Raw genomic sequence first — 19,155 nt, forward strand, 5'->3', positions numbered from 1 at the left:
ACAGTGCTTCTTCCCTTCCGAGCTCTCCCGTGTGCCCAAACAGGGGTTTACCCCAACATATGGGGTATCAGCGTACTCAGGACAAATAGGACAACAACTTTTGGGGTCCAATTTCTCCTGCTACCCTTGGGAAAATACAAAACTCGGGGCTAAAACATATTTTTTGTGGGAAAAAAAAAGATTTTTTATTTTCACGGCTCTGCGTTATAAACTGTAGTGAAACACTTGGGGGTTCAAAGTTCTCACAACACATCTAGATTAGTTCCCTGGGGGGTCTAGTTTCCAATATGGGGTCACTTGTGGGGGGTTTCTACTGTTTAGGTACATTAGGGGTTCTGCAAACGCAATGTGACGTCTGCAGAACATTCCATCTAAGTCTGCATTCCAAATGGCGCTCCTTCCCTTCCGAGCTCTGCCATGCGCTCAAACGTTGGTTTCCCCCAACATACGGGGTATCAGCGTACTCAGGACAAATTGGACAACAACTTTTGGGGTCGAATTTCTCCTCTTACCCTCGGGAAAATACAAAACTGGGGGCTAAAAAATAATTTTGGGGGGAAAGATTTTTTTTTTTAATTTTCACGGCTCTGCGTTACAAACTGTAGTGAAACACTTGGGGGTTCAAAGCTATCACAACACATCTAGATGAGTTCCTTAGGGGGTCTAGTTTCCAAAATGGTGTCACTTGTGGGAGGTTTCTACTGTTTAGGTACATTAGGGGCTCTGCAAATGCAATGTGACACCAGCAGACCATTCCATCTAAGTCCTCATTCCAAATGGAGCTCCTTCCCTTCCGAGCCCTCCCATGCGCCCAAACAGTGGTTCCCCCCCACATATGGGGTATCAGCGCACTCAGGACAAATTGGACAACAAATTGTGGGGTCGAATTTCTCCTTTTACCCTCGGGAAAATACAAAACTGGGGGCTAAAAAATAATTTTTGTGGGAAAAAATTTTTGTTTTATTTTTACGGCTCTCCATTATAAACTTCTGTGAAGCCCTTGGTGGGTCAAAGCGCTCAGCACACATCTAGATAAGTTCCTAAGGGGGTCTACTTTCCAAAATGGTGTCACTTGTGGGGGGTTTCTACTGTTTAGGTACATTAGGGGCTCTGCAAACGCAATGTGACACCTGCAGACCATTCCATCTAAGTCTGCATTCAAATGGCACTCCTTCCCTTCTGAGCCCTCCCATGTGCCCAAACAGTGGTTCCCCCCACATATGGTGTATCATCGCACTCAGGACAAATTGGGCAACAAATTTTGGGGTCCAATTTCTCCTGTTACCCTCAGGAAAATACAAAACTGGGGGCTAAAAAAATAATTTTTGTGGGAAAAAAATTTTGTTTTATTTTTACGGCTCTGCATTATAAACTTCTGTGAAGCACTTGGTGGGTCAAAGTGCTCACCACACCTCTAGATAAGTTCCTTAGGGGGTCTACTTTCCAAAATGGTGTCATTTGTGGGGGGTTTCAATGTTTAGGCACATCAGTGGCTCTTCAAACGCAACATGGCGTCCCATCTCAATTCCTGTCAATTTTGCTTTGAAAAGTCAAACGGCGCTCCTTCCCTTCCGAGCTCTCCCATCCACCCAAACAGTGGTTTACCCCCACATATGGGGTATCCGCGTACTCAGGACAAATTGTACAACAACTTTTGGGGTCCAATTTCTTCTCTTACCCTTGGGAAAATAAAAAATTGGGGGCGAAAAGATAATTTTTGTGAAAAAATATGATTTTTTATTTTTACGGTTCTACATTATAAACTTCTGTGAAGCACTTGTTGGGTCAAAGTGCTCACCACACCTCTAGATAAGTTCCTTAGGGGGTCTACTTTCCAAAATGGTGTCACTTGTGGGGGGTTTCAATGTTTAGCCACATCAGGGGCTCTCCAAACGAAACATGGCGTCCCATCTCAATTCCAGTCAATTTTGCATTGAAAAGTCAAATGGCACTCCTTCGCTTCCGAGCTCTGCCATGCGCCCAAACAGTGGTTTACCCCCACATGTGGGGTATTGGCATACTCAGGACAAATTGTACAACAATGTTTGGGGTCCATTTTCTCCTGTTACCCTTGGTAAAATAAAACAAATTGGAGCTGAATTAAATTTTTTGTGAAAAAAAGTTAAATGTTCATTTTTATTTAAACATTCAAAAAATTCCTGTGAAGCACCAGAAGGGTTAATAAACTTCTTGAATATGGTTTTGAGCACCTTGAGGGGTGTAGTTTTTAGAATGGTGTCACACTTGGGTATTTTCTATCATATAGACCCCTCAAAATGACTTCAAATGAGATGTGGTCCCTAAAATAAAATGGTGTTGTAGAAATGAGAAATTGCTGGTCAACTTTTAACCCTTATAACTCCCTAACAAAAAAAAATTTTGGTTCCAAAATTGTGCTGATGTAAAGTAGACATGTGGGAAATGTTACTTATTAAGTATTTTGTGTGACATATCTCTGTGATTTAATTGCATAAAAATTCAAAGTTGGAAAATTGCGAAATTTTCATAATTTTCGCCAAATTTCCGTTTTTTTCACAAATAAACGCAGGTACTATCAAATAATTTTTACCATTGTCATGAAGTACAATATGTCACGAGAAAACAATGTCAGAATCACCAGGATTCATTGAAGCGTTCCAGAGTTATAACCTCATAAAGGGACAGTGGTCAGAATTGTAAAAATTGGCCCGGTCATTAACGTGCAAACCACCCTTGGGGGTAAAGGGGTTAATGCAAAAAAACTGTCACCCCAGTGTGAGCTGGCCGGGTGGAGCAAGATGGCCACCGGGAGTTGCAGAGTTGATAAAAACTCGCAGAGAGCGAGAAGCGCCAATTTGGGGGGCGGAGCCACAGACACGATGTTGAATAGGCCCAAGCCGGGGCCTAAATTTCTGTAGCCGGCGGACGTCACCAGTGGGTCGTTCCAGGCAAGACTTCCAGGATGCGGCCTACAAATCGGCCGAAGCCAGGGGCTAAATTTTTGCAGCCATCCAAACCGTTACCTCAGAGAGGTGGGCCACAGGGAAGTGGCTGAGGCTGCCTGTCAGCATGTGAATATCCCACTGAAGATGGATCCACTCACCATTGATGCGCGTCCCGGCATGGAGCCGCCGCGGATGTGGGTTTCAGCGCTGTTCTGTGCAGCGTGGACGGTGCAGGGATAGAGGGATAAACCTCAATCCATCATCCCTTTGTTAGGGAGGTGGAGAGGAACCGTCCGCCTCCTTGTGCCATCCGCTTTCACAGTGGTGGGACAGTGGGGGCTGCTCGGACGCCATAGAGAGGGGCCTCTGTACATCCACGGAGTTCAGTCCGGGTGGACAGAGCCAGTTGTCCGGCATTAGGCCTGGCTCCAGGAGAGGATACATGGAGGCGACACTCCATGTGGTCGCCTGCTGCTGGTGTGGGGAGATCGGGACCATGAAAGGAACCGTCGCCCCTGAAGTGAGCTCAGGCATGGCTTCCCACGTCGCAGGAGAGGGTACGGGGAGGTATACTCGCCGTGCTCGCCTGTTGATGGTTCGAGGGAGATCGGAACCTTGAAAGGAACCGTCGCCCCCTTCACTCCGTTAATTAAAAAATAAAAATTTACAGAAAATTAAACAATAAAATAAAAACGTTGGGGTCTGAAACAGACCCATGTCCCTCCTACAGACACTAAGCAAGAACTGGTTAGCTGAGAGCCAGCAGGAGGGTGTATACTACAGGGGAGGAGCTAACTTTCTTTGTATCACTTAGTGTCAGCCTCCTAGTGGCAGCAGCATACACCCACGGTCTGTGTCCCCCAATGAGGCGAAGGAGAAAATTATAAACTTCCATTCTGGTGACCAGTACATTATGCCCAACTCATGCTTCTGGAGACACGCACTTGTAAATTAGGCGGGCTCTCATCACTACAGAAATGCCAAACATGTGGGCGCTAAATGTTTAGGCACACTGGGGCTCAGAAGGGCGCCCCAGTGAATTTGGGAGCAGAGATCAAGGTCCCATAGTCTGGAGGAAGAGTGGAGAGAAGCCACAATCCAAGCTGCTTGAGGTCTAGTGTGAAGTTTCCACAATCAGTGATGGTTTGGGGAACCATGTCATCTGCTGGTGTATGTCCACTGTGTTTTATCAAGACCAAAGTCAGCGCAGCCATCTACCAGGAAATTTTAGAGCATTTCATGCTTCCCTCTGCCGAAAAGGTTTTTGGTGATTGAAATTTCATTCTCCAGCAGGACTTGGCACCTGTCCACACTACCAAAAGTACCAATACCTGGTTTAAAAATAGCAGTATCACTGTGCATGATTGCTGAAGGCTGCTATCAAAGCAACCTGGGCTTCCATAACATTTTCATTTAAAGCTGCATGATCCGGTCATCAGCCCGTGTGTAATAGTCAAGTATTAAGTGCAGTTATTGTGTGCATGGAGGGTGTGGAGACAGATGAATAGTAGGGTGCAGACTCAGAATAATATTTGGAAGGAGGGAACAGGGCAAAGTTAGTTTACTGGGTAGTTGATGTGGTAGGCTTGTTTGAAGAGATGGGTTTTTATAGCGCGCTTGAATAGGTCGGGGCTAGGTATCAGCCTGATCGTCTGGGGAAGTGCATTCCAGAGAGCTGGCGCAGCACGAGAGAAGTCTTGGAGACGGAGGTGCGAGGTTCGGATTACGGGGGATGCTAGTCTTAGGTCATTTGTAGAACGGAGGGCACGTGTAGTGCGATAGACAGAGATGAGAGAGTAGATATAAGGCGGTGCAGAACTGTGGAGAGCTTTGTGGGTTAGAGAGACGAGTTTATACTGAACCCTGTAGCGAATGGGTAGCCAGTGTAATGACTGGCACAAGATGGAGGCATCGGTGAATCGGCTGGACAGAAATATGACCCTGGCTGCCGCATTCAAGATGGATTGGAGAGGTGAAAGTTTGGTAAGAGGGAGACCGATCAGAAGAGAGTTGCAGTAGTCCAGACGGGAATGAATAAGAGCGACAGTAAGAGTCTTAGCAGTTTCAAAGGTGAGAAAAGGTTGGATAATGGAGATGTTTTTAAGATGCAGGTGACAAGAGCGAGTGAGTGATCGGATATAGAGAGTAAAAGAAAGTTCAATGTCGAATGTGACCCCAAGACAGCGGGCATGCTGCTTGGGCGTTATGGTTGATCCCACCAGGGTAATATCGATGTTGGGTAGAGTGAGGTTAGTAGAAGGGAGAAACACAAGTAGTTCAGCTTTGGAGAGATTTAGTTTCAGATAGAGGGAGGACATGATGTTAGAGACAGCAGACAGACAATCCTTGGTATTTTGAATTAGGGTAGGGTTGATGTCAGGGGAAGAAGTGTATAATTGGGTGTCGTCAGCATAGAGATGGTACTGGAACCCAAATCTGCTGATTTTTTGTCCAATAGGGGCAGTGTATAGAGAGAAGAGGAGGGGGCCTAGGACTGAGCCCTGTGGAACCCCGATAGTAAGGGGACGAGGAGAGGAATAGGAGCCGGCAAAAGATACAGTGAAGGAGCAGTCAGAGAGGTAGGAGGAGAACCAGGAGAGGGCTGTGTCTTTGAGGCCTATAGAGTGGAGCATAGAGAGGAGGAGCTGATGATCCACAGTGTCGAATGCTGCGGAGAGATCCAGGAGAATCAGCAGGGAACAATGACCTTTGGACTTAGCTGTTATTAGATCATTAGAGACTTTAGTGAGGGCAGTTTCAGTGGAGTGTAAAGAGTGGAAACCAGATTGTAAGGGGTCGAGAAGAGAGTTATCCGAGAGATAGGATGTGATGGGAGTGGACCAAGCGTTCCAGCAGTTTAGAGATGAAGGAAAGGTTAGAGACAGGTCTATAGTTAGCAGTGCAGTTCTGGTCCAGGGATGGCTTTTTAAGTAAAGGGGTTATGATGGCATGTTTAAATGAGGAGGGAAAGATGTAAGATTAGAGAAAGTAATAGCACCCCCCATTTCAGCAGAGATTGTGTAGTAATTTGAATTTCTTAGGATCGAAAACATATTGGAATTTATGAGGTGGAGTGAATCCATGAAACCAGGGCTCAAGCTATGCCAACGCATGAAGGGAGAGAAGGAAGATTCATCTGATAATATATCAGGGTTCTAGGGCGCCAACCGCATCATTACCCATCATAATATTTTTCTTCAAGTGATTTTCTAACTTTACAGCACATTCTATGTACTCTGTAATTTTACTTTGTCTATTACCTTGTGATGTGAGGCGCTGGGGAACCTCCATCATGACGTCCTTGTACAGATCTTTGTCTCCTTCTAAATACTCCCACTCCTCCATGGAGAAATAGACAGCGGCATCCTGACACCTTATAGGAACCTGACACATACAATGATACCGTCATCCCCCCGATCTCTTCATAATATTACTGTATAATGTCCCAGCAGTGTCACCTCTCCAGTCAGCAGCTCAATCATCTTGTAGGTGAGTTCTAGGATCTTCTGGTCATTGATGTCCTCATGTATCAGGGGATGAGGTGGAGGCCCCGTGATTGGGCTCAGGAGTCTTCCCCTTCCCTCAGACACAGAGTTCTGACAGCGCTCACTAGAGGTCTTCTTCACTACTGTGTAATCCTGGTTATGGAGAGACACATTAATAAATCTCACTACAGACATTTCCGGAGTCCTCACCTCTCCAGTTCTGTCCATCTGTTATTCCCATAGATAAGAATGTAATGTGACATTATCAGAACCTATCACCTGTCCAGTAAGACGGAAGAGGATCTCTAGGGTGAGGTGTAATATTCTCTCCGCCATCTTGTCTCTGTCCATTTCCATCCTTGAGGGGTAAATCAGGAAAATTCTCTTATATAGAAGATCTCCACTGAGAGGATCCGATATTGTAGAGACCTGAATGAGAAGAGGATGAACCGATGTAACATCATAAAATCCTGTGTAATAATACAATTACTGGAGATAATAAGGGCAAACATATGAGGAGATTTATTATTTTACAGTATATAGTTTTCTTCTTTACATCTACTAATAAAACCTATATATTTTAGGCCACAGACAACAAGCAGTTTCTTCCTCGGAGTCGGCAGCTGAATACGTTTCTCAGACTCATCTTCTATAACGCTAATTCTCGTCTCATTTACCGACACTGGAATCGGCATTAGCAATACTGCAGGAGATATTCATTACACGTGACAGGAGAAATAACTACTTCATGATGAGGACGACATCATCTTCTAGTACGGCTCTAGAAATTGGCACCAACTGTAATGCCTGCTGCAGCGCAGTAGCACACAACCTTCACCAGGGGGTGCGGGTGAAGGAAAATAGGTACACTCGCAGTAAAATCACAGAGCAGCAGGCAGGAGCCACTACGTGGTGAAAGAGTAGTCAGATAAAGCCAGGTCACCAACATAGAGGGAACGAAGTACCAGAGGTCATAGCAATACACGTGATCAGAAACAAGCCAAAGAAGTCGGAGCCGATCGGGAGCACGAAAGCCAGAGGCGCAAGACAGTAAAACAGGTCTGAGGACAAGCAGAGTCAAATAACAAAGGGTCACAACACAGAGAGTGAGTACTACAATGGGTGAAGTCACAGGGGAACACAGGAACGGGACCTAGGTAAAGGAGCAGAGGACAAATCAGGGTATAACGGGGTCAGCTGCTCACGCTAGAGACAGGAACTATAACTGACACTGCTTACAGGTAACAGCGGACTGAAATAGCCAGACAGATCCCAAAACAAGGCAGAGAAGATTAACCTACGTATGAATATCCTGGGGAGAGAATAATCAGAAACAAACCCCCGACTGGATCATGACACAAAAATTCTTGTAAAAAGAAAAAAACATGCAAAAAGCATAAGACGCATTGTGGAGACATGGGGGTTCAATGGGTACTCTGGTTCGCTAGCCAAAACCACATGGACCAAGGATCATCCAACCGAATGCCCGCTCTCCTTTTACCATGAGCATAACGCTGCTTAGACACCACAGGGTCAGGGCTGAACAGTGTAGCAATACTTTTTTGAACCACAAAACAGGTAAATAACACATAGAACTGTCCCAGTAAAATACTCAAGATGGTGCAAAATTACTCTTCTGCTTACTCGCAGGGATAAGAGCAGCTGCAACTTCAGAGCTTCCGAGGCTATCTACCCTAACTTGTGGCACACACAAAGAGGAGGTAATAATGACAAGCTTAGGAAGCTGACAGCCCCATTGAGGTACAGGGCAGGTGACTGGGGGGTCCAAATCCTGACTTCGCCAAACATATCCATGGTTCAGTGATGGTCAATGGAGCAGATCAATATTCTGTCAGCTGGGGCCATGGTCCCCTAAGCTGATATCCTGTAGAATGTCAAATCTGTGTCCCTTGTGATGGAGCCATGATGTGGCAGCTGTCCTGTAGAATGTTTCTGGGTGTGATTTTGTAAAGAGTCACTGGTTGCTTGGATCTCTGTCTCTCTTGCCTGTCTGGATGAATGTTGTTAGAAGCATATCCCACTTAGTTAACAAATGTTGTCCTTCAAGCCAGCATCCAGATGTCAAGAGGAAGATGTGATGAGATTGACTTGCATTCATGCCCACAGTGAGCATCAATGGTCGTAGAAAATCAGGTATACCTGTGCTACGTAGAGTCACCAGTAGCATAGCCAATAGAGAGTACACACCGCCAGTGGTAGCAAATCAATACAAAGCTTGTCCTAATGAAAAGAACTTCAAATTACTGATACTACCATTCCCACATATACATAAATGTGGACAAAAGAAGAGATCCCATATGTAAACAACCATAAAACAATTTTTTGATTGGTGACAATATTAAAACAACAATTAAGAGAAAATAAAAAGCAAAAAAATGCGGTAGGGGACACCACAAGCTGTCTAATCAGAAAGAGCCTCTATGTGGAAATAATTTAGAAAGGATGAGAGGCATATACTATTAATATTGGTGATAGTACAACATGTAATAGGATGTCATATATAAAAGGTACTGCGGATATATATTATTACAGTAAAAGTGACAAAGCTCTTATAAGTATTATATTGCAAAAATGATCCCTATAATCCCCACAGACCAAAAATAATCAATGATCCCACTGTGCTATAAATCCAATCATATAAGTGAAGCCATATTAATGTCCTATAGTCTCAATCCACATAAAGAGATGCAACCCTGCCAGTGCAGTGCATTATACTCACCCAGGGGCGGTTCCAATGCGGTCCAGGTCCGATGGGCGTCGCGGTCTCTGTCCAGTGGCTCCTAGCTTCATACGATGACGTCCTCTTCTTGTCTTCCTGCCGCGACTCCGGCACAGGCGTACTTTGTCTGCCCTGTTGAGGGCAGAGCAAAGTTCTGAAGTGCGCAGGCGCCGGGCCTCTCCGACCTTTCCCAGCGCCTTGGCACTGCAGTACTTTGCTCTGCCCTCAACAGGGCAGACAAAGTACGCTGGAGCCGAGGCAGGAAGACAAGAAGAGGACGTCATCGTATGAAGCTAGGAGGCGCCGGACCCGGACTGCAACGCCCATCGGACCCGGACCGCAGGGGGACCTCCCCTGGATGAGTATAATATAACCTGTTTGTCTTACCTTTCAGGTTACATCGGGGGCTTATCTACAGCATTACAGAATGCTGTAGATAAGCCCCTGATGCCGGTGGCCTTAGCTAATATACGATTTTTGGGGTGACAGATTCCCTTTAATATGTTGTTTTAGGTTTCCTCAGTCCGGGAGTACTGAATTTCACTAGAGGAGAATGTGGCACCCCAGGAGTCCGGTTGCCACAGTGGCAATGCCTCCCGTCATGCCAGGAAGCAAGACGGGATCCCCTTAACAGGTAACACTGGCGCATACAACATCTACCTGACTCCAGGCCAGAAGGGGGAGCTCTAAACCCAGTTTCAGCGGAACTTCCCTGATAAGTTCTGGTCTGGATGCAGGGTTAGTCAGTGAGTGTGAGACAGTGAAGGAGGAGGAAGCAAGTGAGGAGAAACGGGATAGGAGCTACGACTGAGCTCACCCCAAGACTGAGCGCAACAGGCCAGACACTGTAGTCCGTGGTTGTGTGGGAACTGCATGCAACTAAATCCGGAGAACAGAAGATTGCAGGTCTCCTGTCCACATCCGACGCCCGAAGGCACAGGAGCAAACTAGAGAGCCAGGAATCACCACGAGAGAGTGACATCAGAAAAAAGGTTCAAGCTGACTGCCATGCGGGTAGTGTTCTACCAAAAGGACAGAGAGGGACTTTAAGAGAGCTTAAGGCAACAAGAACCTAAAGAACAGAGCAGTAGGGAGGCTTCCAACCCTACCTGGCTATGGGGATTCTGAACTGCTTCCAGGCTGCCTGGATTTCCAATACCACCTGCACCTGTGCTCCAGACTGCACCTACAATTAAAGGCAAAGAAACTACAGTCCCTGTGTCCTCCAATTTATCTGCTGCGTCATTTGCCCTGCAGCACAGCCAACATCATCATCCATGCTATCCCATCTGTCCTGGGATTAGCTCTACCTGTGGAGAGCTATAACAACTCCGCTGCATTACCACCTGCCCCAAGGGATCTGAACTGCAGTGTCGGCTAACATCTCTTATTTGCTGAATACCACAGGTGGAGTCACGAATACCACAGGTGCTGTTAATTACACAAATTAGAGAAGCATCACATGATTTTTCCAAGCATGCCAATACTTTTGTCCACCCCCTTTTTTATGTTTGGTGTGGAATTATATCCAATTTGGCTTTAGGACAATTCTTTTTGTGTTTTTTCATTTAAGACAAATTAAATGAAGATAATAATACCAAAGAATTTGTGATTGCAATCATTTTCAGGAAGAAACTGAGTATTATCTGACAGAATTGCAGGGGTGTCAATACTTTTGGCCACAACTGTACCTCCACTCACAGAGCCGAACGAACTCCACATATATGGCTGACACAAGCCATCCTTAAGCTGCGAAAACAGAAAAAAACCATCTGAGAAATTGCTACAATATTAGGAGTAGCAAAATCTACAGTTTGGTACATCCTGAGGAAGAAAGAACTAACTGGTGAACTCATCAATGCAAAAAGACCTGGGCGCCCACGGAAGACAACAGTGGTGGATGATATAATCTCCATGGTGAAGAGAAACCCCTTCACAACAGCCAACCAAGTGACCAACACTCTCCAGGAGGTCGGCGTATCAATATCCAAATCTACCATAAAGAGAAGACTGCATGAAAGTAAATACAGAGGGTTCACTGCACGGGGCAAGCCACTCATAAGCATCAAGAAGAAAAAGGCTAGGGGGGCGTGCACTGGACGGCCATGTGAGCGGACGCTGAGGAAAGAGCTCCCGCGGCCACAAGCATAATTATCCTGAACAGACATTGCTGGCTGCCATAAGTCTAGCCTTATCTGGAAGCTGAATCACCCGAGCGTGAAGGAGAGCTGTGGAGACACCCGGAGAGGCTCCCAATGACGCGGAGGAGGCAGAAAGATGCGGGGGCAGGAGAGACTGGAGAGCCCCAAGATGGCGCTAAGGCTAGAGCATAAGCTGAGGAGAATGCTGCCTGTCAGAAGCGCATGGAAGCTGCAGCAAAACTTCAAAGGTTTGCCTGGGTGGTTGGTGGGGAAGAGGCACAAGAGGCTATGGAGGAGAGATCTGAAGGAGAGGAGGAGTAGAAAACTGATGATGGAGCGAGGGGGTCACAGAAGGGGGAAGAAGAAAGTAGCATGGCTCCAGCAGAAGAGGCTGAGAAGGAAGTGGAATTGAGAGGGGAGTCAACTATAAAGGACGTCTTTATCCTTTTATCCTCTTGTAACCAGTTCCTGAATGATTTAACCCTTCAGATGGAGGTGAAAGGGGAAATTATACAGATAAAGGCTGCCATACAGAAAATGGATAAGCGCATGGGGAGGTGGAGGAGAGGTTGAGTACTGCGGAGGATCATGTGGTTCAACCACAAAAAGCAGAGAGAAAGTTTGCCCAACAGATATCGGAATTGGCGGCAAAAAATTAGGATCTAGAAAACAGATCCAGAAGAAATAACATCAGGATAGTGGGTCTGCCAGAAAAAACAGAGGGGAGAAATCCTACTGAGTTTATTGAAAACTGGTTGAAGGAGAAGGTTGGAACCGAGATTCTGACAAGGGTCTTTGCTGTGGAAAGAGCGCACAGAGTTCCGCCGCAGCCCCCTTGCCCTGGAGCCAACCCTCGTCCCATGCTGGCTAAGATATTAAACTACAGAGACAGAGATATTATTCTCAGGAAGGCCAGAGAAATGGAGGATCTCACTGTTGACGGACAGAGGATTGCCATCTACCCGGATTACTCTGCTGTGGTCCAGAAACAGAGAATGCAATTTACTGGCATCAAGAGGCGACTGGGAGAACTGGGGGTGCAATACTCCATGTTTTTTCCTGCGAGGTTGAGAGTGGTTGCCTTTAATAAAGCTCATTTCTTCACGACACCAGAGGACGCTACACAATGGATCGACATCAATGCCAAGACACTACAAGCGGCGGGAGACTGACTTTCAAATGTGTAAAAAAAAAATAAAAAAAAATATTCCTAAATAATGAAAAAAAAAAAAAAATATATTATTCCCATAAATACATTTCTTTATCTAAATAAATAAAAAAAACAATAAAAGTACATATATTTAGTATCGCCGCGTCCGTAATAGCCCGACCTATAAAACTGGCCCACTAGTTAATCCCTTCAGTAAACACCGTAAGGAAAAAAAAAAAAAAAACGAGGCAAAAAACGACGCTTTATTATCATACCGCCGAACAAAAAGTGGAATAACACGCGATCAAAAGGACAGATATAAATAACCATGGTACCGCTGAAAGCGTCATCTTGTCCCGCAAAAAACGAGCCGCCATACAGCATCATCAGCAAAAAAATAAAAAAGTTATAGTCCTGAGAATAAAGCGATGCCAAAATAATTATTTTTTCTATAAAATAGTTTTTATCGTATAAAAGCGCCAAAACATAAAAAAATGATATAAATGAGGTGTCGCTGTAATCGTACTGACCCGACGAATAAAACTGCTTTATCAATTTTACCAAACGCGGTACGGTATAAACGCCTCCCCCAAAAGAAATTCATGAATAGCTGGTTTTTGGTCATTCTGTCTCACAAAAATTGGAATAAAAAGCGATCAAAAAATGTCACGTGCCCGAAAATGTTACCAATAAAAACGTCAACTCGTCCCGCAAAAAACAAGACCTCACATGACTCTGTGGACCAAAATATGGAAAAATTATAGCTCTCAAAATGTGGTAACGCAAAAAATATTTTTTGCAATAAAAAGCGTCTTTCAGTGTGTGACGGCTGCCAATCATAAAAATCCGCTAAAAAACCCACTATAAAAGTAAATCAAGCCCCCCCCTTCATCACCCCCTTAGTTAGGGAAAAATTAAAAAAATGTATTTATTTCCATTTTCCCATTAGGGCTAGGGTTAGGGCTACAGTTTGGGTTGGGGCTAAAGTTACAGTTAGGGTTTAGATTACATTTACAGTTGGGAATAGGGTTGGGATTAGGGTTAGGGGTGTGTCAGGGTTAGAGGTGTGGTTAGGGTTACCGTTGGAATTAGGGTTAGGGGAGTGTTTGGATTAGGGTTTCAGTTATAATTGGGGGTTTCCACTGTTTAAGCACATCAGGGGCTCTCCAAAAGCGACATGGCGTCCGATCTCAATTCCAGCCAATTCTGCGTTGAAAAAGTAAAACAGTGCTTCTTCCCTTCCGAGCTCTCCCGTGTGCCCAAACAGGGGTTTACCCCAACATATGAGGTATCAGCGTACTCAGGACAAATAGGACAACAACTGTTGGGGTCCAATTTCTCCTGTTACCCTTGGGAAAATACAAAACTGGGGGCTAAAAAATCATTTTTGAGGGAAAAAAAAGATTTTTTATTTTTACGGCTCTGCGTTATAAACTGTAGTGAAACACTTGGGGGTTCAAAGTTCTCACAACACATCTAGATAAGTTCCCTGGGGGGTCTAGTTTCCAATATGGGGTCACTTGTGGGGCGTTTCTACTGTTTAGGTACATTAGGGGTTCTGCAAACGCAATGTGACGCCTGCAGACCATTCCATCTAAGTCTGCATTCCAAATGGCACTCCTTCCCTTCCGAGCCCTCCCATGCGCCCAAACGGTGGTTCCCCCCAACATATGGGGTATCAGCGTACTCAGGACAAATTGGACAACAACTTTTGGGGTCCAATTTCTCCTGTTACCCTCGGGAAAATACAAAACTGGGGGCTAAAAAATAATTTTTGTGGGAAAAAATTTTTGTTTTATTTTTACGGCTCTCCATTATAAACTTCTGTGAAGCCCTTGGTGGGTCAAAGCGCTCACCACACATCTAGATAAGTTCCTTAGGGGGTCTAGTTTCCAAAATGGTGTCACTTGTGAGGGGTTTCTACTATTTAGGTACATTAGGGGCTCTGCAAACGCAACATGGCGTCTCATCTCAATTCCTGTCAATTTTGCATTGAAAAGTCAAACGGCGCTCCTTCCTTTCCGAGCTCTCCCATCCGCCCAAACAGTGGTTTACCCCCACATATGGGGTATCAGCGTACTCAGGACAAATTGTACAACAACTTTTGGGGTCCAATTTCTTCTATTACCCTTGGAAAAATAAAAAATTGTGGGCGAAAAGATAATTTTTGTGAAAAAATATGATTTTTTATTTTTACGGTTCTGCATTATAAACTTATGTGAAGCACTGGGTGGGTCAAAGTGCTCACCACACCTCTAGATAAGTTCCTTAGGGGGTCTACTTTCCAAAATGGTGTCACTTGTGGGGGGTTTTAATGTTTAGGCACATCAGTGGCTCTCCAAACGCAACATGGCGTCCCATCTCAATTCCTGTCAATTTTGCACTGAAAAGTCAAACGGCGCTACTTCCCTTCAGAGCTCTCCCATCCGCCCAAACAGTGGTTTACCCCCACATATGGGGTATCAGCGTACTCAGGACAAATTGTACAACAACTTTTGGCGTTCAATTTCTTCTCTTACCCTTGGAAAAATAAAAAATTGGGGGCGAAAAGATAATTTTTGTGAAAAAATATGATTTTTTATTTTTACGGTTCTACATTATAAACTTCTGTGACGCACTTAGTGGGTCAAAGACCTCACCACACCTCTAGATAAGTTCCTTAGGGGGTCTACTTTCCAAAATGGTGTCACTTGTGGGGGGTTTCAATGTTTAGGCACATCAGGGGCTCTTCAAACGAAACATGGCGTCCCATCTCAATTCCAGTCAATTTTGCATTGAAAAGTCAAATGGCGCTCCTTCGCTTCCCAGCTGTGCCATGCGCCCAAACAGTGGTTTACCCCCACATATGGGGTATCGGTGTACTCAGGACAAATTGTACATCAACGTTTGGGGTCCATTTTCTCCTGTTACCCTTGGTAAAATAAAACAAATTGGAGCTGAATTAAATTTTTTGTGAAAAAAGTTAAATGTTCAATTTTATTTAAACATTCAAAAAATTCCTGTGAAGCACCAGAAGGGTTAATAAACTTCTTGAATGTGGTTTTGAGCACCTTGAGGGGTGCAGTTTTTAGAATGGTGTCACACTTGGGTATTTTCTATCATATAGACCCCTCAAAATGACTTCAAATGAGATGTGGTCCCTAAAAAAAAAAATGGTGTTGTAAAAATGAGAAATTGCTGGTCAACTTTTCACCCTTATAACTCCCTAACAAAAAAAAGTTTGGTTCCAAAATTGTGCTGATGTAAAGTAGACATGTGGGAAATGTTACTTATTAAGTATTTTGTGTGACATATCTCTGTGATTTAATTGCATAAAAATTCAAAGTTGGAAAATTGCGAAATTTTCATAATTTTCGCCAAATTTCCATTTTTTTCACAAATAAACGCAGGTACTATCAAAGAATTTTTACCATTGTCATGAAGTACAATATGTCACGAGAAAACAATGTCAGATTCACTGGGATCCGTTGAAGCGTTCCAGAGTTATAACCTCATAAAGGGACAGTGGTCAGAATTGTAAAAATTGGCCCGGTCATTAACGTGCAAACCACCCTTGCGGGTAAAGGGGTTAAGGGCAACACGGTGGCACAGTGGTTAGCACTGCAGCCTTGCAGCGCTGAGTCCTGGGTTCTAATCACATCCAGGACAACATCTGCAAAGAGTTTGTATGTTCTCTCCGTGTTTGCGTGGGTTTCCTCCGGTTTCCTCCCACATTCCAAAGACATAGGGTATGTGCACACGATGCAGATTTAGTGCAGAACTGCAGCAGATTTTTCTGCAGCAGAAACGCTGCAGAACTGCACTGTGTACAATGTAAATCAATGTGAAAAAAAAAGCTGTGCACATGGTGCATAAAAATCTGCGCAGAAACGCTGCAGATTTCAAAGAAGTGCATGTCACTTCTTTTGTGCAGTTCTGCAGCGTTTCTGCACCCCTCCATAATAGAAATCCATTTTGTGCGTTTTCGATGCATTTTTTGTGCAGAGTTGTGCACAAAAAAGGCATCAAAAATGCACCAAAAAACGCATAAAAAAACGCACCTGCTGATTCTGCCAGGAGATGCAGATTTAGTGCAGATTTTATGCAGAAAATTCTGCACCAAATCTGCATCATGTGCACACAGCTATACTGATAGGGATTCTAGATTGTGAGCCCCATTGGGGACAGTGATGATAATGTGTGTGGAGAACTGTAAAGCGCTGCGGAATATGTTAGCGCTATATAAAAATAAAGATTATTATTAATATTATTAAGATCCATGGCAAGAGGTAAGGCCCCAGGAGCAGATGGATTGCCAGCTGAAATTTATAAGGAAATGGAGGAGGTGTTGTTACCCAGATTACGAGTAGTTTTGGAGGAGGCTAGGAATGGGGAGATTTTCCCAGCCTCTATGAGGGAGGCCATAATAGTTGTAATCCCGAAGGAAAATAAAGATTTACGACTGCCTGAATCATATCGCCCGATTTCTTTGCTCACAAAGGATGTTAAACTTCTGGCTGGGGTGTTGGCGGCCCGATTATCAGGTGTTATTTCTGGATTGATTCATCCAGATCAATCTGGCTTTATGCCGGGCAGGTCCACGGCAGTCAATCTTAGAAGGCTTTTTTTGAATTTACAATTGGGGGCTGATAATGGTGGGCATAGAGTTATTGCTTCTTTAGATGCCCATAAGGCATTTGACAGTGTGAAATGGGGATACTTGTGTCAGGTATTGCAATTCTTTGGCTTCGGCCCACAATTTTTGTCCTGGGTTCAGCTATTGTACGCGCAACCATCAGCTAGGGTGAGAGTGAATGGAGAGCTTTCTCACACGATAAGGCTACATAGAGCAGGGGTGTCAAACTGCATTCCTCGAGGGCTGCAAACAGGTCATGTTTTCAGGATTTCCTTGTACTGCACAGGTGATAATTTAATCACCTACACACATCATGATTCCAGCACCTTGTGCAAAGCTAAGGAAATCTTGAAAACACGCATGGTTTGCGGCCATCGAGGAATGCAGTTTGACACCCCTGACATAGAGGGACGGGACAGGGGTGCCCGCTCTCCCCTCTTTTGTTTGCTTTAGCCGTGGAGCCGCTGGCTGCCAAGATCCGACAGTCCGCTGAGGTCTCTGGGTTTAAATATGGATTGATAGAGGAAAAGATTGCGCTTTATGCGGATCCACATGATTCATTGAGTAATGCAATTCAGCTCATCGAGGGATTTGGTGCTTTGTCGGGGCTTAAAATAAATTGGAATAAGTTAACTCTGTTTATGGTGGATGATGCAGAGGGTGAGTTGGGAGATTCTATGGAGGGCGGGTAGACTTAAAGTAGCAGATCAACTCAAATATTTGGGGATACTAATCTCTTTGCCGATCACGAATTACTTACATATGAATCTTACACCGGTGCTGGGAACTCTTAAGGCAAAGGTAGGAGCTTGGTCTAAAGGTACCGTCACATTTAGCGACGCTGCAGCGATCCAGACAACGATCCCGATTGCTGCAGCGTCGCTGTGTGGTCGCTGGAGAGATGTCACACAGACAGCTCTCCAGCGACCAACGATGCTGGTCCCCTGGTAACCAGGGTAAACATCGGGTTACTAAGCGCAGGGCCGCGCTTAGTGACCCGATGTTTACCCTGGTTACCAGTGTAAACGTAAAAAAAACCAAACACTACATACTTACATTCCGGTGTCTGTCCCCCGGCGCTGTGCTTCTCTGCACTGACTGTGAGCACCAGCCGGAAAGCACAGCGGTGACGTCACCGCTGTGCTCTGCTTTCCGGCTGGCCGGCGCTCACAGTGCAGAGAAGCAGAGCGCCGGTGACAGACACCGGAATGTAAGTATGCAGTGTTTGTTTTTTTTTTACGTTTACGCTGGTAACCGGGGTAAACATCGGGTCACTAAGCGCGGCCCTGCGCTTAGTAACCCGATGTTTACCCTGGTTACCAGTGAAGACATCGCTGAATCGGCGTCACACACGCCGATTCAGCGGTGTCTGCAGGAGGTCCAGCGACAAAATAAAGTTCTGGACTTTCTGCTCCGACCAACGATGGTACAGCAGGATCCTGATCGCTGCTGCCTGTCAAACACAGCGATATCGCTAGCCAGGACGCTGCAACGTCACGGATCGCTGGCGATATCGTTGAGTGTGACGGTACCTTAAGTTGCATTTATCTGTTGTAGGCCGAATTAGTCTCATTAAGATGCAAAAACAGTAATAGGACACACTGGCGCTACACTGTAAAGGGGCCCAAGTGCTGCAGGTATTTAGGCAGGCCTTTGCCTGCTCTGCCAAAGTGAAGATAAACTGATTTAATGTAAAATACCGCGCTACAAGTGCCTTGAGTACAACTGTGGGCTACCCAATGCGTAAACAAACAAACAAATAAATAAATCCCTCACCCGCTTAATGCGGTATACTCTGTACACCTGAATAAAAATCGTGTGCTCTCACACAACAGTAAATAATAAGCTGCCTACTGAGCGTGCGCATACACTATAATAATAGATAAGTGTGGTGGCCACAGTAAGTAGATATATCGTATCTGCGTGCTAGTAACTGCTACAGGTGAATTCCTTACAGCATCAGATGTGTGCCGACCTGGATTTATGTAGAGCTGTCCGTTGTGAGTGCTGGAAATGATGTGCCGCCCTTCACCGGTATCAGCGGCAAGTATGAAGACAAGATGGCTCACAGGAGATAGTGGTAAGCAGCGTGTGACATCA

At 45.0% G+C, this 19,155-nt stretch overlaps 1 protein-coding gene across 2 annotated transcripts in view; it reads right to left on the reverse strand.

Moving 5' to 3' along the window:
* The window catches only part of LOC138663149 (zinc finger protein 436-like), a 67,170-nt gene that overhangs the window by 24,793 nt on the left and 23,222 nt on the right, over positions 1-19,155 (reverse strand). For both annotated transcript variants that reach the window (XM_069749294.1, XM_069749293.1), the window contains exons 6-8: positions 6,689-6,838; positions 6,383-6,562; positions 6,185-6,308 (exon numbers count right to left, since the gene is read on the reverse strand). In XM_069749294.1, the coding sequence (XP_069605395.1) occupies positions 6,185-6,308; positions 6,383-6,562; positions 6,689-6,838 (454 nt within the window). The remainder of the gene's footprint in view (positions 1-6,184; positions 6,309-6,382; positions 6,563-6,688; positions 6,839-19,155) is intronic.

The sequence above is a fragment of the Ranitomeya imitator genome, chromosome 2, assembly GCF_032444005.1.
Source record: "Ranitomeya imitator isolate aRanImi1 chromosome 2, aRanImi1.pri, whole genome shotgun sequence".
Lineage (NCBI taxonomy): Eukaryota > Metazoa > Chordata > Amphibia > Anura > Dendrobatidae > Ranitomeya > Ranitomeya imitator.